We start from the raw sequence: 24,623 nt of genomic DNA, 5'->3' as shown, positions 1-24,623 counted from the left end.
CGACCAATGCAGGATACTCAGCGCAGGGTTATGAATCCACCAGAGCTGCATGGCTACCTGAACATGCACATACCTCTGCCAGAGAGGTCACAATTTAACTGCCACACACCTCAAGGAAGATCCTATCACAGCCATCACCGCCACACCTTTTGTATGCCACCTTGAAACGCTGTGGCACAGTGGGTTAAGCCACCACCCGCAACACTGGCATCCCACATGGGCACTGGTTTGACTTCTGGCTGCTCCACTTCTGATCCAGTTCCCTGCTTTAATGCGCCTGGGAAAGCAGCAGAGGATGGTTCAAGTCCTTGGGCCTCTGCCACCACAGGGGAGACCTAGATGAAGCTCATGGTTTCAGCCTGGCCCAGCATTGCAGACAGAAGATCTCTCTCTCTCTCTCTCTCCCCTCCCTCCCCCTCTCCTTCCCTCTCTCTCTGTAATTTGCCTTTCAAATAAATAAATCTTTTTCTTAAAAAATTTTTTTAAAAAAAGGGCTTTCTGGAAACTACAACCTTGGGGCTTGGTATAAATGGAAATAACTCTGGCTTTTGCCTTTGTTTTTAATACACAACTAATTTCAGTGGTGCGGGTTGTCCTGAAAGTGACCAGTTAACCCCAGGGGAGCAGAAATAACAACGAACCCAGAAGAACAGAACTGCAGGATGGCCAACATGTGGCTGTCTTGACAGGTGTGTGCAGGCAGGTGTTTCAGGGACAGGAGAAGACAATGCCTTGCATAACACAGCAGGGCACAGAAGTCAAGGGGCACCACAGCTGGTCTGGAAATGAATTGACAGACACAAATGGTCCCTAAGCACCTGCTACATACCAGGAATGGTGCTTGCCTTCAGGACCACACAAGTCAGTAAGGCAGCCTCTGCCCTCAAGGATCTGCATCAGGAGGCAAAGACAAATGTTGTGCAAGGAAGCAGGGGTGTGTTCCGAAGGCTATCCTAGCGCAACAAGGCCACCCTCGCACCCAGGTGTTCTGGGACAGCACCCTCTGAGAAAGAGCAGAGAAATGAGGCACAGCAGGGAGAGCATAGGCAAACGTGACAACTGACCTGGTTGCACAATGAGCTAACCAGCCCCTTGTGGGCCAGAGCTCAGACGGCCCCTGGCCTCAAGTGTACGCAGAAGAATGGAGGAGGCAGGGGGTGCAAGGACTTGTGGCTGAGGCCTCCCCTCAGCCTAAGGTGGCAGTTCTCACACTTTATATCGCCCAAGCAGGATCCTCAAGTGTGTTTAAAATGCATGTTCCCAGGTCCTAACACCACAACTCTGACTCCAGGATTAGAGAGGAGTCAAAAAGTGCCTGCTGGCTGGTTGGAGGACTGAGATGGCAACCCTGTAATTGTCATCTCTCATCTAGAGGTGAGCTTCTGCTTCCTTTCCCATTAAAAAGCCAACGAAACCATAGTTTTCAAGCAGCTGTGTCAGCCTACCACCCTGCAGTGGCCCAAGTTCAATGTCCTCCCTTCCCCCAGCTTCCGGTTTCCACCAAGCACTTCACACCTCCCTATTGTAAACCTGTCCAGAGAAATTACCCTGCCTGCGTTTGCACAGCCTCAGCACTGCATTTCTGTCTAATTTATGGCTGCAAGGCTCAGTTGGCAAAGGCCGACTTGTCCTGGAGCAGAGGATTCAGGAGAAAACAGTGAGACCCTGCGAAAATTGCATCTGCTCAAGCAAATTCTCCCATTCTCCTTTGGCAAACACTGTGGGATGCACACCCCTGAACAGTCAAGACCCTGGACTCACTCAAGAATGAGCACTGCTCTCTTCTGCCAGTTGGCCCTTCCCTGGGGATTACAGGTGAGTTGGGGGTGGAGAGGGTGGAGACAGTTTACTACCAAGCCAAGTACTGCCCCTTGTGATTTCGCCTGAAGATTTTCAAAAGTCTTTTAAAAAAAAAAAAAAATCTGAGAAATTGAACTCTTCTCATCTGATGAACGGCAACCCAGCTTCAGGAATACACCACACCATTTCAAGCTCTCCTGCCCATCTCTTTTTATTTTATTATATTTTTTTTTATTTTTTATTTTTTTTGACAGGCAGAGTGGACAGTGAAAGAGAGAGAGACAGAGAGAAAGGTCTTCCTTTTGCCGTTGGTTCACCCTCCAATGGCCGCCGCGGCCGGCGCACTGCGGCCGGCGCACTGCGCTGATCCGATGGCAGGAGCCAGGAGCCAGGTGCTTTTCCTGGTCTCCCATGGGGTGCAGGGCCCAAGCACCTGGGCCATCCTCCACTGCACTCCCTGGCCATAGCAGAGGGCTGGCCTGGAAGAGGGGCAACCGGGACAGAATCCGGCGCCCCGACCGGGACTAGAACCTGGTGTGCCGGCGCCGCTAGGCGGAGGATTAGCCTAGTGAGCCGCGGTGCCGGCCCCTGCCCGTCTCTTTTTAAAACACGCCCTGCTCACAACAGAGCAAGAGGATGACAAGTGACCCACCAAAAACATGGGCCAGCGATCCCAACAGGCATTCCTCCAGAGAAGATACACAAATGGTCAATCAGCACGGGAAAAGCTGACCAGTCCCCGTAGGGAACCACCAACCAAAACCACAATGGGATGCCACTTCACATGCAATGGGACAGCTAAAAGCAAAAAAGACAAGACAGTAACAAGGACTGGTGAGACTGTGGAGAGATGGGGACCACCCTGCACTGGCAGAAGTACAAAATGATGCACACAGCATCTACAGACAACAGTCTAGCAATTCCTACAAAACCCAAACACAGTTATAGGTGATCCAGCAATTTCACTCTTAGAGAAATACATTCACACAAAAACCTGGACACATTCACAGCACAGACAAAAAAGTGGAGATGACTCAAGTGTTCAACAACTAACAAACAGACAAAACACAGTGTATATCTAAACGACAGAACATGATTCAAGTGCAGAAAGCAATGGAGGACCTGATACAAGCAACAGTGTGGAAGAACACTGAGCACATTATGCTCCAAGCAGCCAGACACAAAGGCCACATACTGCCTGGTTCACATGTAGTGAGATGTCCAGACTCGGCAAACCCATCGAGACAGCAAGCAGGTGCTGCCGTGAGTGAGGAAGGCAGGAAGGATTGGGGGTGGGGACTGCTGGTGGGCACCGGATTCTGTTTTGGAGGTGCTAAACGTGTTCTGGAACTGGTGGTGATGACTGTACAACTCTGTCGGTGTATTAAAAACCTAGAATCCCAAAACTCAAAAGGATGAGTTTTGTGGTATTTGTATTACATCTCAAGAAAGCTCTCACTTAATAACAACACAGAAGTCCTGAAGCCTTAGCAGGCCCTCAAAATTCCAGACCGAAAATGCCGCCTGGCTACTTCTGCACCACAAAAATGCAGTAACAACCTTTTCCTCTAAGTGCTAGAAGATAAATGGAATAGGAACAAAATATCCAGTTAAGATGGTCAAGCCACAAAAGCGCCCTAAAAATCCATCCCAGCCCACCAATGAGCTCCTCTCCACTTCCCCAACTGTTCGACACGACCAAGCTCTGGCCATAAACCCAACAGATGTAGGAAGCCTCAGCTGCAGCTTATCCTCCTGCAGAAAACAAATTCTGGGAATTCCAAACCAGCATTTCCTTTCTTCTTTTCTCAGTAACTATTTCATAAGGCTATGGAAAGCAGGGCTCCCGATGGCCGGCCATTCAAAAACCAAGAACAAGCCGGAAGGCAAGGGGAAACAGCTCCACAATGGGGAGGGCAAAAGGCAGTCTGATTAAGATCTAAGCCCCTTCTGTGACGGGGGGCAGATTTTAGAAAAACGGCATGCTATTTCTGGAAAAGTCCCTCTGGACAAAAAGTAGGGTGGGGGAGGGGGTTTCACCATAAGTTTTAGCGGTACATTAAAATTGGCCGACGATGACGGACAACGGATCTGTTTAGCCGCCGCCTCCCCCACCCCCACACAGGTAAGCTGGTCCTTGACCACCCAGGGCAGGGTCCTCTCGGTCCCTGCGGGACCACACCACAACTCTGTCCTTGCCAGCCAAGATGTGGTTAACCGGGAAGCCCAAAGTCTCACGGGGCCAGGACGCTACCCAACATCAAAGAGATTCCAGTTGCTCCCCGTGTGCAATAAACCGCGTGCACCCAACATCATTCACACTTCGAGAGTGCAAAGTTCACTCCGACACTGGTGGCTTTCTCATTCGGCAGCCTTTTTGGCAAGTGCCCCTTGGCCCGGTGCTTCATTAATGTATAATCTGAACATTAAAAGCATTGTTCCACCTTCAAGGGCGGCTGGGGCCCATTTAATAAAGCTGACGGGGTCCCCGGGGGCGGGGTAGGGGACCACCTTGAAAACTGGCAGAGAATTCAAAGATGCGCAGCCCACAGGTATGTGTGAACACACACGCACACACAGTTAAGTATTGCACAAGACGGCTGTGATATTCCCACGTGGCACAGGGGCAACATATAAGCGGTGATCTCACCGCAGAGAGCTGACCTGGCACTGCGTTCCCATTCATCCTTTCAACACCAAAGCACTCCTTACCTCCGCCACCTTGACAGCAAGGAGGGAGCGAGCAGGGAAGGGGTGTCCTCCACAGGACCAGGGCGTCTGTGAGCACGCTGCCTCCGCGCGCTAGCTTTCACTTTTCCAATCAGACGTACACAACTCGCTTTGGAGGCCGTGTTTACTTTGCTGAAAGCCACATTCTAAACACGGGCTCGTTTGTAGGGGGGAAGTAGCCTACAGTCCAACCTTGTTTATGCTCCAAGAAGGTTTGACAGAGAAACCACATCAATTTGTTTTAAAATAATTTCCATTTGCTGGAAGCTGTTCCTGAAGGGTTCTCAGCCACGCTAATCTGCTCTGATTCCTACCAGCTGTAGGTACCAGGCGCTGTGGCCACAGAGAGGGCGGCCAGGGCCCCGGGCAGCCTGGCTCTGCAGAGGCTGAGGCAGCCCGAGACCCACAAAGCCACTGCAGCATTCCCTGGGGCACGCGCCGTCAGCACAGGGGACACACTAACACACCCTGCTTCAGAGCCAAAACTTGTGACGTGCCCATGGGGAGCGCAGAGCTTCGGGCACTTACACCTGCGCTCTCGTGGAAGCGACCGTCTCTAGTCCTCGACACCTGTCCCTGTGCTCCCGGCCCGAAGTCCACAGCCAAGGGCCCAGAGCTAATTCATACCAAACTAACCCATCATGCTGAATGTCAAAAAAAGGAAGCAAACCTCCAAAAAAGGACTGTGTGGGTGTGATCAATGTAAAGTCTTCAGCCTTACCATCCAACGAATGACAGAGTCACCAAGGCAAGGCAATTCTCATGTACTGAATCAGTGACAAGCGTTACGTCAACAACAGCACCTAGTACTTGATGGAGTGTGGGGGAAAAACAAGCTCAAGTTCACAAACTGGAAGCCTCTGTCTCTCAGGGGCAGTAACACCAAAAGTTTTAAGAATTTGCATAGCTGGAGCAATCTATACTTAGTAATTCATCCTAAGGAAGGAACAGATGTATAAACATCAGGAATCTATCAAAGTTTAAGTAAAAACTCAATGTTCAATCAGGTAAAGTTTAATTATGACTTCAGCCACATTAAAAAAAAAACTTAAAATCAGAGAAAATATAACTGAGTCTTTAATAGAAGTCAAAATACATATCCAATATCTGACATGTCTGGGGCTCTACATACCAAAGTGATCAGATTACTGGATGGTAACAAATTACTCTCTTCTTTTGTAGTTTCTACTCTTTTCACGAATATCCTAACATTGGTTATCAGAAAATTACATTTATGTGAGAGGTAGAGTTACAGAGAGAGAGAGACAGAGAGATCTTCCATCTGCTGGTTCACTCCCCTAAATGGCCACAATGGCCAGAGCTGGGCCGATGCAAAGCCAAGAGCTTCTTCCAGGTCTCCCACATGAGCGGCAAGGGCCCAAACACTTGGGCCATTTTCTACTGCTTTCTCAGGCCATAGCAGAGAGCTGGATCGGAAATGTAACAGCCATATGGGCACCCACAGGTGGAGGTTTAACCTACAATTCCACAACATCGGCCTGAAAATTACATATATTTAAAGACATGGTCACCAGGCTAACAGGTCAATGGCACAATCGTCCCACTATACAGTAACCCTACCCGCTACCCCAGCTCACCAGGTACAATCAGCTTCCCCACAGAGCCACATCCCAAGATCTCAGTAACCCATCAAAATTCAAACGTCCCAAGGCTGCTCACCAGCCAGAACAGTCTGTCCTTGCCTTCTCTCTGGGAGGCTGCGCGGAATAGACCACCCTGAGGCCGGTTAGCAATGACCCCTCTGCCAGAGGGAGACCTTGTATGAGGGGTAGAGGCTGAGGCCTCACTCCTGTGGTCCATGTGAAAAGGGCCTGGGGTTAAATCACCTGCCACGACACTTCTAACAATCTATGCTGTTCCTCGGGCTCGGGAACCTACCCTTCGTGCCCTTACCAGTCGCCCTGGTCAAGGAAAGCAGCCTTTTCCCTTGCCAGCTGCAAAAAGGGAGAAAAATCACTCTGGCCTGGTCAAACTTTTTCTCAAAGGAGGGGTCTTAGCAAAGCAACCAAGAAGCCAAGCAACCAAAACCAGCTGCCTGGCGACGGCTCAGCATAAACTGAGCAGAATGACCACAAGGGGAAGAAGAGTGTCTAGACAGCCTGGGTCTGTGTGCGAAGCAACACGCCCTCCTCACAGTGTCAGCTCTGAAAACACAGGCAGGCTCCACCACAGGGCTCCAGCCAAGGAGCAGATGAGAGACCACGTGAACAGCTGGGGAGGCCTCACCGAGTGCAACACGCAGGAGCCTGGTCACGCCAGGCCCACCTGCCAAGGACAGTCACCCAGGCCCAGTAGGGAAGCCATGCCCAGGGACCCCTGCAGGAGAAGGCTGCATGTGGTGCTACAGCTGTAAAGGAATTCCAGGGACAACACTTGCATGTGGGATTTTAAAGCCACCTTCCCAAAATTTGGAGGGACTACAAAGACTGCCAGCTCTTAACGTGGCAGGTAAACAGCCTCTCTGCCATCTTCTCTTCTCCAGTTTTATTTGTCTTGTCTTTGCACCCACTTCTGTCAATTTTTCAACATTGGTATTCTGGTAGGGAAACTCAAGAAACTACCAAACAGACAAGATACAAACTTAGGCAATGCACAGACATCGGCACTCTGGGAGGTCCACATCGCTCTGCTGGTCTGGGAAAGCTATTTCCATAGGACTACACAGAACCAACGCCAATACCCGCATCTCCATCAGTATCTCTACACAGCAGAGTGACTCCCCAGAATTCGTACTAGATTCTGGGAATACAAGGGTGGATCAGAAGCAAGGCTGGTCCCTGCTTTTAGGGAGCTTACAGACAAACGGGGAAGTCACTTCTTAATTAAACAATCACACGAAACTTTAGCGTAACTACTGCAGAATCCACAGGATGAGAAGCTGAACTAAAGGGGACGTCAGCCTTGGTTTCCAGGGGAGGGGACATTGAAGATGCCTGCATGCACAGGGGTTTGCGAGGCAAAGCAGGAAAACCTTTCTCCTGGGAGAGGCAACAGCATGTGAGGGGCGTGGGACACAACTTGGAAAAGCCCCACGTGGTGGCCAGGGTAGGTGGGGTCAGGATGAAGCTGGAGGGGTTGCGGGGCGGGGTGGGGGGGGTGGGGGGGTGGGGGGGTGAGATAGCCAGAGCTCTGGGGACAGCCAGAGCTTTAAGCGGTGGGATTTTCCTGTTCCAATCTGTCACTCTGCCAAGACCCTGGGGGCTGGGGACAGATATGAGCGCAAAGCTCTGTGTTCCTCCTAAGGTCTAAGCAACACAAGAGAAACATGAAATCACTGATAAATTCCAGCTTTCTTCCTCCCTCTCCTGGTTGAATCCCTTTTTCCAAGTAATGAAGGGGCAGGGGCAGGGGCAGGGGCAGTGGGTCACTGATGGCCACAGAAGTCCCCCAGGACCACATGCATCTCCCAGCACCACCCAATCCAAGGCATGCCAAGGATTTCAGGCAGAGTGTAAACTCCATCGGCAGGCTAAACTGTTTATATGTTCTTGAGTTAAAAATACACCACTGGGGTCAGCGTTAACACCAGGGCCTTATCACCAAGGCTGTTTGTGAGCTGGTTACACAAAGCCGGACGACGACTCGCCCATCTTTCAGACGTATCTCAATCTGCAAATTGTCTAACGATGCATCAGTGAGATTATAATAAAGCCACCAAATACACACGCATTTGAGAAAAACACTTTCCAAACCCAAGGATACTTTGCTGTTTATAAATAGTTTACTTTTTTTTGATCCCCAAGCATATAATATTCGCAGTTGCTCCAGAAACCAAAGAAACATGGAACAGGAACACAAACCACAACCTAACAGAAACAATAAACAACAGATGGCAAGACATATGCGCAAGCTACCACCCCCTTCAACAAAGAGGCAAACCAAAAATGGATTTTGACACAGAAGCCTCCCATGGTCTCCAAAACCGTGTCAAAGCCACCGTTTACAGAATGCCGGCCCTATGGCCAGACCCCCGCTGGGTGCTTTATGCCACCAAAGGGTTGAAGAACCAGTTGCTCTGGGCCAATCACTGGTCTCAAGGAATTCACAGGCTGAGGGGAAGGCCAGAAGGCAGGCAGCCTTAGTCTTATATCCTTTCTAAACACAACCATGTGAAGGCAGATCTGGGTTCTAACTGGCAACTGCTACCTCCTCCATCATTCTACCACTCTGGGCCTCGCGCTTAACACGGAGGTACAGACAGGCAGTTTTAGGGGTAGCAATTCTGACACTGCAGCTTAGGAAATCTACATCCCATACTATAGGGCCTGGGTTCGAATCTCCACTCCACTCGAGATGCCAGCTTCCTGCTAATGCATGTCCTGGGAGGCAGCAGGTGTCCCTGCCACCGACACAGGAGACCCAACTTTAGTTCCCAGCTCCCAGCTTCAGCCTGGCCCAGAGTTCAGGCTGTTCTGTGCATATGGGAAGGTGACCAGTAGATGGAAGCCATCTCTCTCGCTCACTCTCGTTCTCTTTCAAATAAACTGAATCAAAGAAAAAAGGCTTAAGACTCAAGACTTCTCCTTCAGGTGAGCCAGCCATTATTAGAACGACAGCACTTCCTCTTGGAGAAAAAAAATTAAAAAAGGTCACCTGTTCTCCTCCTTCCTCCTACACCCCAAATAAGACACTAGAATTAAAAAAAAAAAGTTTAACATATTTCATAGGATTAATGATGATTAAATCAGTTGACATGCACGTTTCCTGCTGTAATTCTGCACACTGGTACTGCTGTAAGTACAATAGGCAGCCCTCCTCATGCTGTTGTGTTATTTCATTTTTGTCCTCAGAACGAGCTTAGTGACGTAGGCACTACAATCACACTCATTTTCTGTAGGAGGAAAGTGAGGCGGAGGGAAGCCAGGAGAACGCCCAAGGCCACCCAGGCAGCCGGGCTGCCGCTCTGCTCCCTGTGCCACCTAACACCATGCCACTTCGTCCTCCCCACGCCTCTCCCCAATCAGACTCCCGGCCGGAGTCCACAGAGGAGGAGGATACAATGTGGTCTCCTAATGGCCCCCCCAAACAATGCAAGGCTCCAGGCTTCCCACTGGTGCGCACGGCCTGCACTTTCTCAAAGAGCTCAAGATAAATGCTTACATAAATACAGACTCTTAGCTCACAGGTGCCGTAACTCCTGATTCTGATCAGTCGATGTCAATGACGTTCTTCAAAATGTCACCATCTGTCGAAGCAAATGTTTGGCTCCGTGGTTAAGATACCACCTGGGACACTTGCATCCTAGTTCAAGTTCCGGCTCCACTTCTGAACCAGCTCCCTACTAATGCACACCCTGGGAGGCAACAGTGATTAACTCAGGTATCTGAGTTCCTGCCATCCACATGGGAGACTGGATTGGGTTCCAGGCACCTGGCTTCAGCCTGGTCCTAACCCAGCTGTTGTGGGCATTCGTGGAACAAACTGAGCGACAGAAGCTCTCTGATTTTCTGCTTTTCAAGTAAAGTGAAAATAGGTTAATTTTGTAAAATGTCATCTGTCTCAAAACAAAGAGCAGAGGCCCCAATAGAGAAGTGTGGCTACGCTATTGCTTTCCATAAATGGACATGTCTATTTTAGGTACCATAATCTCATGTCCAATCACTCTGCCAATTTCATCTCATTGCTAATTTTTGTAAACTCTGACTAGAATTTTCCAACTACACTGTAACTTTAAGCTTTTGTGTTTCTTCTGCATTTGCAAAGAATGCCATTTCCCAATATATAACTCCCAGATGTAGAATTCGCAGATGATTCATCTCACAGAACAAGTGTTCTGAGACATCAGCTCCAAATAGAGGAAAAACTTGGAATTCCCTTCTCCCTCAAAGTAAGAACTCGCCTGGATGGGCCTGGCTCAGCAGCGTTTGTTTTCAATTATATTCCCAAGTTCTTTTAACAATAACTGCACGGCGTCTGGCAGCGACACGTCTGATTCTTTGAAGTGGTTCTCAAGCAGAGTAGAAAACAGGGGGGACGGGAAAGGAAGGAGGCCCATCCGCGGTTTCTGTCGCAGGTCAAGTATTCCCTTCCCAAGTTCTGACACGAAATCAGACAAACCCCAGGCTTCCACGGCTCACGCCGCACGAGTCCACACTCAGAGGACCGGATTCACCCCTGTACCCATGCGCTTCCAGTGGGGGTCAAGCAGATCCCCAGCACAGAGGAAATGGCCTTGTTGTTGTTCATCTAAATTCTAAACACACTTGCGCTCAGCCCTGCACACAGGTCAACTATGAATCGCCACAGGAGCCTTGGCAAACCTCAGCACCCCACTGTGGGTTCTCATCTGTGGGATCCTTCGTGCCCTCAAAGGATGGACCAAGCCCCCAAGCAAGTCCGCCAACAAACGAGAAGCCAGCAAGGAATGCTTGGGTACGTGAAGCTGAACGACACTGGTTACTTCCAAGTCGAAAAGGAGGGGGAAAAACAAAGAACAGACGGGAGGAATGTGTGTAAAGTTACCAAGTCAAATAGGCTCAGAATTCTCTGGAAGAAGACTAGATACGAATAATAAATCCAGAACACGTGAATTACCGAGGGAATATCTGACAATGACATAGTAGGCCGGTCGATCTCAGAAAGCACAATGGGAAAAGATTATGTTCAGGTCTTAAAGAGAGAATGTTTACCCTCCCCCCACCTCCACACACACACAAGTTTAGGTGTTATTTACTTATTTGATAGAGTTACATAGAGAGAAGGAGAGGCAGAGAGAGAAAAGAGGTCTTCCATCCAATGGCTCTCTCCCCAGTTAGCCGTAATGGTCAGAGCTGTGCCAATCCAAAGCCAAGAGCCAGGAGCTTCCTCCAGGTCTTCCCACATGGGTGCAGGAGCCCAATGACTTGGGCCATCTTCTACTGCTTTCCCAGGCCACAGCAGAGAACTGGATCAGAAGAGGAGTACCGTGTCTCAAACCAGCACCCATAGAGGATGCCAGCACTGCACCGGCCCCAGGAAGTAGACCAAGAAGAAACCCATGAAAACCTTGGTATATGGGTAAATGTGGTATGAACTTTACCGAGGGAGGGGGGGAGAGAGAGGCAGGGAGGGAAGAAGGGAGGGAGGAAGAGAGAGGGAGAGAGGGAGGGAGGGGGGAGGAAGAGAGATGCTGCCTGCCACTGTCCTAAGAAATGACTCCCCGGAGGCTGAGTTAGAGCAGCGGGTTATGCCACCCCTGCAACGCCAGCATCAGATACTGAAGCACCAGTTGAAGTCCCAGTTGCTCTGCTTCTGACCCAGCTGCCTGCTGCACCTGGGAAAGCAACAGATGGTCCAACCCACCCACATGGGAGACCCATATGCCTAAATGCAGCTCCAGGCTCCCAGTTTCAGCCTGGCCTAGCCCTGGCTACTGTGGTCATCTGGGGAGTAAATCAGCAGGTAGAACATTGCTTTCTGTCACTGTGCCTTTTAAATAAATAAATTAAAGAATAAAGAAAAGGCAGTAGCCTTTAGAAAACTTCACTTTTAATGTATTTCGTCTTTTTATAACCCTACGTTCTTACAGAGTTAAATCAAAGACACCAAGTTTTCAGTTTCTGCTGTTTTCTTCTACAGTGTTCTTTGGACCAGAGAGGGAAAGGAGGGGAAGGCTGGGATCCAATGTTTCAGACTTCAGATTTTTCTTCAGATCCTGGAATACCTACACAGACATCATGAGGTACCTTGGAGAGGGGACCCAAGCCTGATCACAAAATACAGGTTTTATACACATACCTTGTGTGTACATCCTGAAGGCGATTTCATACAGTGTTTGTCGTAACTGTTGCAGATGAAGCAAAGTTCCACGGTATGGAATTTTCCCAAGCTGAATTTCTGACTCATATGCCATCGCTCTGTGGATTTTACACTAGGAATGCTCAGCACATAACCTTCTCTGTGGAGAACTCAATGACACCTAATGGCCCAGAAAAGAACCCCTGGATGAGGCCCCCAGGGACAGTCATCTCCCTTTGCTGCCCAGCGCATCCAGTGAACACACAGCACAGAAACACTGACCATGCCAAGAGAGCTGTAACAAGGTAGCCTTGCCAGAGATCAACTTTTTTTTTTTAAGATTTTATTTATTTGAAAGGAAGAGTTACTGAGAGAGAGACAGAGAGCTCTTCCATCCCTTGGTTCAGTCCCTGTATGACTTTCAACAGCCAGGGCTGGGCCAAGCCATAAACAGGAGCCTAGAACTCCATCCAGGTCTCCAATGTGAGTGCCAGGAGTCCAAGCTCTGGGGCCATCTTTCCCTCCTTTCCCAGGTGCATTAGCTGGGGGCCAGATGGGAAGTGGAGTAGCCATTTATGGGATGCTGGCATCATGGGCAGAGGCTTAACCCCACTGCGCCACGCCAGTCCCCAGTCTGCTGATTCTCACTGTACAATGCAGAGTTTGTGTGCTCCCTGCTTCGATTAGGATAGACTCAGAAACCGGAAAAGGAGGTGTCTGAGAAGCCACACCCACATCCCCCTTGGAGATAGGGAAAGAGGCGGCCAGCATCTCCCACTGTCAGGCAGTGAGGTAGTGGGGACAGAGCATCACAGGCTCTGAGGCCCAACCGGGTGCTGTTTCTCATTCCACCACATTCTTGCCTTGGTGGCTTTCTATTTTTTTTTTTTTTAATTTATTTTTTCTGACAGATCAAGTTAGACAGTGAGAGAGAGACAGAGACAAAGGTCTTCCTTCCGTTGGTTCACCCCCCAAAATGGTTGCCACAGCCAGAGCTGCACCGATCCGAAGCCAGGAGCCAGCCACTTCCTCCGGGTCTCCCTTGCGGGTGTAGGGCCCAAGCACTTGGGCCATCCTCCACTGCCTTCCCGGGCCACAGCAGAGAGCTGGACTGGAAGAGGAGCAACCAGGACTAGAACCTGGCACCCATATGGGATGCCGGCGCCGCAGGCGGAGGATTAACCAAATGAGCCATGCTGCCGGCCCACCTTGGTGGTTTTAAGAAAATTAATTTCTTCCTTTTAGGTGAATAGTTTGTTCCTTCTTTGGGCAAGTACCCCTTTAAGAAACTTGAGGAATGTGAGCTCCTCTGTACCCACAGGATGCACTGAGCACCAACAGATTCCAAATACAAGAAAGTTCCCTAAACCCTCCTCCCCTCTAAGAAAATGTGTGACACCAGATAGTCTTTATTTTAGGAAGTTATGAATTGGATATAATTCAATAATTAAATATTGTTTCAAATGGACTTATCAAAGAATCCAAAAATCTACACAGGACAGTTTGATTCTTCTGTTGTACAAGGCACAAAGCCATCAAGGAGGCCAAACCACCACGGCTGAGAATTCCACATGGACACAAAAAAATGAGCAGACAGAGGAGTGTGGGTGAAGCAGACCTGGGAGCCACACACAGTCCTGCTTTCCGGATCTCTTCTCTGGAGCAGAAAACACCGTCCATTCCACTCAAGCTGCAGCTTCTGCATCCATCACTTGGTTGCATCAACAACCCACTTCCTGGAAGCAGTGAGCTCTTCTAGCTGTTTATGAAGTTTTGCAAGAGCCGGGAGTTTGTGTGCCAGAAACTCACACCAGCCCAGGTGGAAGGAAGAAATCACAAACATAAAAATCTTTTTATTAAATTGTAAAAAAGAAAAGAAGATGCATGATAGCAGATCAAGGTGCTGCACTGCTGAAATAAAATGAGAAGAACCAAGTTCTCCAAATCCACAAACCCATCCTTAAACGCACACTCAGAATCTCTCGGCTGTAAGTTTTTGCCCTCATCAATTTTTCTTAAACCCTCTGGAGACTGCTTCTGCTTTTCTAAAGAGAACCTGCTGGTGATGGTATGTAAGGAAATAGTACACAGATTTAATGAAGCTTAATAGATCCATGAATTTCAACTGACCGTGCTGGACAGCTTTTTAAACCACGAACACTCCATCACCTACCAGGAATTAGATTCTCACCGATAGAACAAGCTATGATGAACTGAACGGGACTGGGAGGCCTGGAGTAACTCCCCCTCAGATTCCACATTAAGCTGCAGCCTGCATGAAATCTCTCCAAAAGAGCCCCCAAGGGCCAGTGTTGGGGTGCAGTGGGTTAAGCAGCTGCCCGAGACACTGGCATTCGGGGAGTGAGGGTAAGTCCTGGCTGCCCCACTTCCGATCCAGCTTCCTGCTAATACCCCTGGAAAAGCAGAAGGCGGCCCAATTAACTGGGCCTCTGGCCTATATGGGAGAACCAGATGGAGTTCTAGGCTCCTGGCTACTGCATGGCCTAACCCTGACCAATGTGGCCATTTGGGGAATGTACAGACGGATGGAAGCTTTCTCTCCCTGCCTGTCCCTCTCTCTTTCAAATAAATCTTTTTTTTTTTTTAAAAGAGCCCCCTACCCAACAACGTAGTTCTTTCCTTTTTGAAGATTTGCTCACAGGGTGCCTCTAACCCTATTTAAGGCAGCCACAAGTAGCCACAGCTGGAAGGTCAGGCCTCGCAAAGTAAACAGTGGTTAACGCAGTTCAGACTCCTGACTTAACTATAACCAATGGCTAATTATCCCTCTATTCAGCAAGACCCGAAGCATTATTTTAAAATGATCTATTCATAACTACGTTTGTTCACTGATGGGTTCTAATCAGCAATTAATAGCTTGGTAGAAACCTCCCAATTAAGAGCTACACGAAGAGAGGACAATCATGCACATTCTGACAAAGGACTCTGGGACAAAAGAATTTCCTAAGCACCTCTCACAAAAAAGGAACAATGAAACCCTGAAATTTTGAGAACATATAAACTAGACAGCACACAGTGTGCGTCCAATAAACATTCTGTAAATATACAGCTTACCAAAATTCCCTTTAAAAAAAAAATGTTTTCAAATGCTGTTTAAATTTACATTTCTTAAAACCATCCTATAATTAATAGGACAGTAAGTGAATTAGATATCAATAAAGTGGTTAATTTTAAAAAAGAGAGAGAGAGAGAGAGAGCACCTTATCCATATGCAGATGAAACAGTATGACCTGCTCTTGGGGCAAAGATCAAGCAAGACAGGCCAAGACCTCAAGATTGCTGGAGCTGTGAGACAGGTACAAAGAGATCACTACAGTATGCACTCCACAAGGTTGGGTCTGTCCATCTCCATAATAAAGAGAAAAACAGGAAAGCAAAAACATCCTAAACCCGCAGAACTGAGTCAGTTCATTTCAAGTACCTGGCTGCATGTCAAATGTCTCCTTAATTCAGGTTTTTGTTTTTTTGTTTTTTTTTTTTTTAATTTATGTTTCAGGTCATCTCCTAAGAAAAAGCTGGATCTGCAGCAGCCTACTTGCCTAGTCACAAGCTGGTTCCCAAAAAGCAAAGCCAGCAAGTCAACTTCTTCTTATCCAGCCCAAAGTGCTAATACTTAAGATACGAATGCTTCCATACAGAGCACTGGAACTGCAAGATTTGGAACCAGAGCAAGATTATCTATCCCCCAGTTCCAAAGTGCTCAATCCTTCTCATCATGTCTAACAGGCTATCACCGAGTAGGTAATCCAGGAGAAACGATTTATCAGTGCAACTGTACATTCCGGCCAAGATAAGCACTAAGTGATTTGAACAGCAAATTATAAATTGGTGGAAAGAGCAAAGGACAGGAAGCGAAGGTGGGAAGGGAACTTGCTAAACACTGCATAAAGGAGTTTTAGAAGACAGAGTTGTGACATTTTGGCGTTTTCTTAAAACCAGCTACAAGAGGAGGGAAATCTCAGTATCTCCACTTTGTGTCAGTGCCCAGCAAAAAAATTCTGCTTGTGGGAAAGATCCTCACTTATTTCATTCATTTTCTTTCTCCTATGAGACCTGGATAAAGAAAAAGAGTTACAGATCATAAAAGATTAGCGACCCACATACTGTGAAAGTTTAAAGTAGAATCAAGGCAAAAGCACTTAAAGGACAAGCCACATTTTTTGGAAACCCTCTAAACACTGCCTTTTTGCCAAAACAAACTGAACAAGCAGTGATTGGAACCCGCATCCTGGTTCATAAGGAAACCAAACTGTATTAGGACCTTCAGAGATGAAGGGATTGGTTGTTCGCACAATGGGCCTTACCGGTTATGCTAGATTAAATAGTAATAAAGACGCAAACAATCGTAGCCCTTCATGTGGGCAAGGCTGTGACTCAAGGCCATTCACTGGGGAAGGGATTCAGACACAGGTGCACAAAGAGCAACAGCAAACGGTAAACGGCTTTTGAGGTGGCATCCTTGCCAGATTCCTCGAACGACCTGGTGTTCGCTGCCCTGTGTCCCCTGCAAAGTTACCGTCGGATCTAAACAGACCCCAACAAATGAAAAGGGTTCTCTGCATACAATCCGACAGTGGTATCCGTCCCCCACCCCCTAGTCTTTCCAAACATAAATGAGCAAGGTCAGGATGCAGCCATCTCTAAAGTTTGTAACCTGACCGCACCTTGAAGAGCACACCTGCATTTTTCCAAGCTATTGACTGTAGGGCTCCGTTCCAATGAAACCCTGGGAAATAATAGGATAAAATGATTAGTTTAAGGGTCTCTCACTTCCCTGCCTCCTTCCCACATCCCACTTCCCAAAAGAATAACGTTAAATAGGCACAAGTATTTGTACAACTGGAAGAGTTTTAGCAACTACCTCAATCATGTTTGCTAATTGTATAATTTGCTGCAACCGGTCACAGCTTCCAGACCGTTCCATCTGCAACTTCCAAGGGAACGTAAAATTTCACTTGGTGCACTTTATATTTATCACCAAAATCCTTTTGAGAGAAGGTTGCTTGGGTTGTGAGCTCTGCACATCACACTCCTTTCTATTAGGAAGCTGACCACTGCCCAGGAGAGTGGCCATGAGAAGATACAAAATTTTGAGCTACTGAGGACTTAATCTTCAAAATGTTATTCACAATCAAGTTGATGGGCCCACATTGAGGAACTAGGCTGAGCACTTACGTCACCTAACTCTGTCCTCGTGGCAATGTTAAGCTAGAACGGAATCCTCTTTTCATCGAGAAAGGCAAGGGGCCAGTGCTGTGGCACAGTGGGTTAAGCAACCACCTGTGATGCCAACACCCTGTATGAGTGCTGGTTCGAGTCCTGGCTGCTCCATTTCTGATCCAGATCCCTGCTAATGTACCTGGGAAAGCAAGCAGAAGATGGCCCAACTGCTTGGGCCACTGCCATCCATGTTGAAGACCCACACAGTTCTAGGATCCTGGCTTCAGTCTGGCTAAGCCCCATCTGTTGCAACTACTGGGTAGTGAACCAGTGGATGGCATGATCTCCTCTCTAACTCTGCTTTTCAAATAAAACAATAAATGTTTTTAAAAGAAAAAAGAAAAAGGTCTTCCCAAAACCACACATATATTTGGAGAGGACCCTAAAAATAACTTTAAACTTCTTCCTCACGGCTCCCTGGAGAAGCATGTGGGCCGCATGTGACCACCAGTGACAAGGGCACCTCCACTGCCTCTCAAGTCATAACCCAGAGAAAATGCCCATTGAGAGGAGTAAAAGAATAATTTGCACAGAACAAAAAATACAAAACTCAAGAAGTTGGAGAAAGAGCTGTTCTTTAAAAAATGACTTTTGTAAGCAGGTAGAGTGTGCACTCTGAGTAAAGTACTTGGATAAAACCAGAGTATTAAATGATAGACTAGAAACATACAAGGCAGATACAGTTCACCAAAAGGGACAAAAAGCAGCAACTATCAAAGAGACTTATGACAAACTGCCACGTTCCTTTTTTCCTGCACTCTTTACTGACCAATTCGTTTTGCTTGATGACGACAATGGCCGTGTGTCAAGTTCTGCAGCAGAAAACTTCTCAGCCACATAAATGGCCACATAAATGGCCGAGAAAGTGGCCAGTCTGGACAGCTATACTCGGCAGCTATATAAAATTCTTTGGGCATAAAACATTACGCAGGTTCCAGAGGATAGACTATCATAAAAATTTTAACTTCTGGTCTTCAAAGTGCTCTTTTTTGCAAAGCAGACAACAATAAATCTGAGTTTCTTATTGATTCCTGTCAGTTAACTTGAAACAAAAGCAGAAGATGATCACATTCGTAATATCTAGGCACTGAAGCCATGAGGCAATGGGGTGGACCTCATGGCACAAATGCCATGCTTACATAAAAAAACCAACACCAACAGTGCCTAAGTTTCCCACAGGCCAGGGAGCATCTGAGACTTTCAGGGATTTGCTCTCCTCTGCCTGGGAATTTTCCTTCTCTCCTAGATTCTGTCTCAAGACAATGCCTTGGGCCTTGGAAGCCGCATCCACTGTAAACAGCTCTGAATATTAACACAGCCCAGAGACCCCCAGGGTTGCAAATTGCAGTCACTGCGGAGAGGGAAGGTCCCCAGTGACTAAATGTCACCAAGCTCATTCAAAAGAAGCTGAAAGTTAGGTATGGCCTTGAAACTTACTGTTCTTTCAACTATGGGGTAAGTCATAGGAATCTCTTTAATGTTTCAAATACATAAGAAGAAAAAAAAAAGACCCTAGTATAACCAACATCCTTTATTGCTTACAGCAACTTTCAAGTCAGTGAATTCCTTTTCTTGATTTCTCTCTCCTGCCATAGGCTATTTTCCACAATCTCCACGCAGACTTCCCACAGAACAGACCTTCAGGGCTTTAGCAGGTGCAAGACACTGGGCCAGGTGCATTGTTAAGGCACACAAAACCCTAGTGCTCTCTCCCGCATTCCTGTCCACCCTGAAAGAGAGGATGCTGAAAAGACTTGGCACCAAGGAGACACCTCTGCAGAATAGGGGAGAGGCCCTTCCATTGTGAGCAGTGTCTGAGGGAGAGAAAGGTCAGCCAGAGGCCTTCCCCGTGAGCTCAGAGAAGCTGCCCAGGAACCCAAGCGGAGGAATTAACCCTGGAGGGAGGGGGCTGGAGAGCGGGGACACACACAGGGACAGCCACGAGAAGCCTGCTGGCACACACTCCACTACACTTTCTACATCCTTTTTAAGGTATTCCCAAGGACCCGGTAGCACATTAAAAGCTTCAAGTTTGGGAAATGCAGTAACCACATGTAATTACAATAAGATGAACACACTTCTTTTTGAAAGGATCCTCTGGAAAAGGAGGCAGCAATGGCTTTGACAAGTCCTAAAGGCAACAGAGACACTGTGTGGCAGTCCAGGGTCCACAATGGCGTTCTCTGGACACTTCCTAATTGCACAGGTCTCAAAACTGAAATGTTACGGGCCTAACTGCATAGCAGCAGGACTTCCACAGCGAGCCTCTCTCTCAGGGCAATCACTGCTACTTGCCACAATCCTCTACTTTAAAGACAGAGAACCAGCAACAGACACGTTTTCCACCAGCCTTGAGAGGGAAGTCACGCCAGCCTTCTAACACCTGTTGCAAAGGATTCAGCTCAGGCTCCCCCCTGAGCATGGGACTCAATGCAGATTCCGCCCCCCACTCCCTAGTTGGAAAAAAACCTCTGGCAGGGCCCACAAATCTGAAGATGTTCAAGGACTGCTGGGCTCTTCTGAAGTGATGCAGACAAAAAAATCTGGGCAGAAGGCTGTTCCAGACAACAATCTGTGTACTTCATTTAAAAAATAAAAATAAGGAACTTCAGTTTAGGTTCTGGAACAATTTGGTCACCTGCACTTGAAATCTAATTTGCATCAACAGGATGGGAAGTGTTTTCCCAACCCTTAATTCACAGCACCCTGCACACCTGGGCCTAGGAGCACAGCTGTAAAATCTGCAAGACAAAGGCCTTCTTGGCCTCACCAGGACAATGGCAAAGAGGTCTGTGTTTATTCTGTAATGGAACCCTAAGCACCACTTACACGCCAACATCAGCAAGGGCAGATTTCAGCTACAGACACATCCTACAGAGACCCAAATCAGTAACTCACCTTCATGTGGCTTGGGATACCTCCCCATCTGGGGTCCCCTTGTGAAAGGCCTGGCTTTTGAAAGCCCCTCCAGTGAGAACAAGAATCAGGGTTTCTCCCTAAGGGGCTGCCTGCCTGCCCGCCCCATCACGACCCAACAGGCCATCTGACAACGTTTCAGCTGGTAATATTTTGTGACTCAAATTTATCCCAGGTGAGCATCTAAGGTGACTGAATTTAGTAATTCTTCCAGATTCTGAAGCCAGGCTCTTGAAAATAATTTCAAAGAAAGCAAACGTCTGAATTCTAGGAAGTGCAACTTCTTCTAAGGTTCTGGGAAGTTGGAATAAGGCTTGGCAGTGCATGGTGCTATTTATGAACGTGTTGGTTGGACCATGCGAATCTCACCTACGTAATGGTGATGGGAGACTCAGCTGTGCTGGACCATTACAACTATAAGTTACTGTGCTGAATAAGCCCTCCTAGGCCCCAGGAATCAACCTATTTCCCCCTCTATCAGCGCCATCCCTTTTCATCTTTTTACACTGCATTTACATTCACTATTAAAATGTTTTACTTTCCTTATGCCAGGCCTAAGAACAACTCCAAAATTAGATGCACCATTAACAAAAGCTTAAAAAAAAATTCATAAAGTCACAGGTCCCCTGCTATCTCAAACCCACAGATTGAAATTGTTTGAACTAGCTGCAGTAAATCTAGTTCATGGGCTTATAAACTAGCTCAAAACATTTCCTAGAAACAACTTGGTGAAAGTACAAGTTATTTTCTTAAATTATACACCAAGACTTTTTCCCCTCAAATCTTGCTCTATCATAGCCAGAAATGTAAGTCAGATACACCCTTAGGGACATTTCAGGATAACACTGATGGTTTAAATTCAGTAAACCTGAAGACCAGGGGGAAAAAATTGCTAGATTTTCCTTGTTCAAAAATAAAACGCCCTCACAAATATATTTCAAAGGACAACCATTTCATATGTGAAGTGTTGTCACGTACTGTCCAGAAATCACACTGCTCACACCTTAAAATCTAAAGTTAACACCTAATGAATATCATCAAGTCTCCTGAAGCTCAAAATTCCTGGCTAGATATTTACCAATGATCAAACGTGTAAAACAGAAAACACGGCAATTTTAAATGATTTGAAGCCATGTGAAAAGGTACTTCCAGGAACCCTAAAATACAACCAGTGTGTTCTGCGCCAAAGACTGGCAACACAAAGTAGGACTTATGACCACAGAAAAGTGCAAATAAAAAGACACCCCGTCCTCTCCAGGAAGTTACCACTTTGGAACTAAGCGCCTTCCCTACAACGCCACAGACATAGGGCACCGGCTGAACAGGTGAACGCTTAAGAGTTTATTCTGATTCTGTCCACGTGATTCTATGTAGTGGGGAAAAGCAAAATTAAGCTTAATTACGTAAAGGAAAAACTTCAACACCCCAGGCTGCCTGCAATCCAATAACCGCTAAGTTTCATCTCGTAGCCCTCCTACAGCCACTGCCTGGGCGAAAACCCACCTGTGGCCACCAAACTTTCACTGAGTTTCCGGCGCCAAAGTAGCAGATACCAAAGACAAACCTAACTGTCAGTAACCCGCCCTGGGCAGCAACAGAACTCTGCAGCTCTCGCTCCTGAGGCAGGCCGTCACGTGGACCAAGTTAGAGACTAGTGAGAGACACAGGCGCTGCAACGTAAAAGGAACGAACTTTTCTCGCCCTCGCGGCTGCAGCCTGTGTTCTCAAGCCACAGGTGTTGGTTAAAACGTGTCACCGGTTTTCTCTTTTTAAAACAAATGAATGTCACGCCTGAGGTGACTGCTGTACCTCTTCTATAGTCCAGGAAAGAGGTCCAGTCACTCAACCGAAAAGCAAGACTATGCCAGCGAGGCCTTTTCTGGAACTGCTGATAACTGGATCTTCAAGAAGCAGAGGGCAGCCCTCCCATCCTACCACGTTCACAGAAGTCTAAGGTCTTTTTCTCGGACCCAATCTCCAGCAAGAAGCACCCCACCCCCCACTAAATCCTGATAGGCCTAAGTCCTGACAGCACAGGAAAGACCCTACCTCAGGTCAAGCCAACTGCTCTAATCCGCCAGACCCATGGCACTCGCTCCAAAACTAACTTGCACCATTTATGGAGGAGAGACTCTCGGGGGGGCTGGGGGGCACCCCCGCCCCGGGATCACCAAGCCCAACGGAGCCCTGAGGACAGACAAGAAGGGTCTGGAACACAGTTCCCTAAAAATGCCAAGAAGGCGGAAAACGACCCACTCCCAGCGCTCAGGGACCTCTGAGAATCCACAGAGCCCTCCACTGAGGAAGGCTGCCTCCTGCTCCAGCCGGATCCGAGGCCGGCCACTAAGACCGCCCTGGATCAGAAAGGGGCTGCCCAGACGGGAGCCGCAACCTTCATTCATTGCCCACTTGGTCCACAAGACCAAGGAGCTCAAGACACCAGAGATGGCTGACACAGGAGGGCAAACAAGAAACGGACCCGAGACCCCACGCTCACTCCCTCACACCCGGCCCAAACCGCGAACTCGAGCCTCCCAGCTTCTCCCTCGCTGGCCCTGGACCACCCCGGGGACGCGCGCCCGCGCACCTCCACACCCTCACCTGGCGCGCTCGCGCACCCCACACCACCTAGACCCTCAACTGTGTACCCCCGGGACCGCCCACGAGGCACACTCATTCATCTGCAAACCTTCACGACCCACGCCCGTCCGCCGCCGGACTCCCCGAGGCGCACTCTTCGCTCCCCCACACCTCCATGCCAAATCTCCCACACACACAACCCGACCTGCACCCCCTGCCGCCCAGTGTCCCCAAGTGACAGCGTCCCGGGGCGCAGGGAGGGCGGACAGGGTGACACACTCACAGGCTCCGCGTCCAGGCGGGCAGGTCCCCGGGAAGCGCCGCCAGCCCGCGCCCGCCGCAGTCCAGCGAGTCCCCGGCGCAAGTGCAGGCAGCCGCGCAGGGCTCGCGCGGGCCGGCCGCTGCGGTCGCGGGTTCCAGCCGCAGCAGCAGCAGCAGACACAGGAGAAGAAGGCAAGGCGAGCGACGCGGGGCCCCGAGCGCTCCCCGGACCGGCCGCGCCATCTTGTCTGAAGCGCGTTGCGAACTCCGGGCGCGGGGACTACGAGGTCCCGAGCGGGTGCAGGCGCGCACGGCCCCGGTGGGGGCTCCCCTCAGTAGTAGGCTCCGCGTCGGGGCATGGCCGGCCGCACAAGTTCTCTCCGCGGACGCGGCGTCGGCGCTCAGAGGGCCCCCAGTGCCCGGGCCGTTCCGCAGCGCCCGGCGGGGGTCGCGAACCCCGCGCCCATCCGGGCCGACCCGCGTGCGCTCTCCGCAGACCCCACAGGTCCGGGCAAGGGGTGCTCGGCCGCCGCTACTCGTCCTCCTGGCGCGCTCTGGGCCGGCTCCGGAGCCCCCGCGCACGGCCAAGTGCCGCTGCCCCCGCTGCTGGAAGGAAGGCGCTCAGCCTCGCAGCCGGAGCTCGGCGCCGGCGGGCATCTTCTTCGTGGCTCCCGGCACGCAGCTGTAGAACCCGTGCTGGACCGAGCGGCTAACCCTGCGTTCGGAGGACCCCGTGCGCCTTGCTGTCCCAGCAGCGCGAGCGAAGCGCGCGCGCGCGCGCTCTGTTTCGGGCTTCGCACCGCTCCCCGGCGCAGCGAGAGTCGCGCAGACCTCGCGGATGAACAATCAGCCGCTCGCCTCCAGCCTCCCCGCGGCCCAGCCCGGCTAGATCTCCCAGGCCCCGCCTCCGGCCGCTTGCCCTCACACACCCCTCGGCTGCGCGCCCGGCGGCCGCCTGCCGGCCCACGTTGGATGCTTTGCAACAGCGCCTCGCCACGCCCCCTAGCCTCCCGCTCATTGGCTGCCGGAGTCCACGGCGGTCATCCTCAGAGGCCATTGGAGCGCTCACCAAGATCCCGCCCCTCCCGCGTTGCCGGCCACCCCGCCCCCACTCTCTTTTCCCACCCAAGGTGTGAAGGGTGGGGGCCTGGGAGGGGAAAGAGAGGGGCGTCCCCTGACTCTTAAAGGCGACGTAGCGGTTGTAGGTGAGAATGGGGAGGCGCGCTGAGAAGAGGAGGCGACGTCAAGATAACACTCCCGGTCGGAGAGAAAGTTGGTTAAGAGGGTGACACCCTGCTTTGGAGCTGTCTGCCCCAGAGGTTTCTGCCCTCCTCCTCAAAGCTGCAAACTGGAACTCG

General features: G+C 49.4%; 1 protein-coding gene across 3 annotated transcripts in view; it reads right to left on the bottom strand.

Moving 5' to 3' along the window:
• The window catches only part of LRIG1 (leucine rich repeats and immunoglobulin like domains 1), a 119,561-nt gene extending 95,409 nt beyond the window's left edge, over positions 1 to 24,152 (bottom strand). Inside the window, exon 1 of one of the 3 annotated variants that reach the window (XM_002713424.5) lies at positions 23,288 to 24,152. In XM_002713424.5, coding sequence (XP_002713470.1) covers positions 23,288 to 23,508 — 221 coding nt within the window. In that variant the 5' untranslated portion in view covers positions 23,509 to 24,152. Of the gene's footprint in view, positions 1 to 4,512; positions 4,959 to 21,927; positions 22,002 to 23,287 lie in introns of those variants that run through there. The other 2 variants (XM_070050621.1, XM_070050622.1) reach the window with 2 other exon arrangements.
• Between the last annotated feature and the right edge of the window lie 471 nt (positions 24,153 to 24,623).

This window comes from Oryctolagus cuniculus, chromosome 10, assembly GCF_964237555.1.
Source record: "Oryctolagus cuniculus chromosome 10, mOryCun1.1, whole genome shotgun sequence".
NCBI classification, from domain to species: domain Eukaryota; kingdom Metazoa; phylum Chordata; class Mammalia; order Lagomorpha; family Leporidae; genus Oryctolagus; species Oryctolagus cuniculus.
The sequence above is the reverse complement of the archived record's forward strand: the minus strand, read 5'-3'. Positions and strand labels throughout refer to the sequence as shown.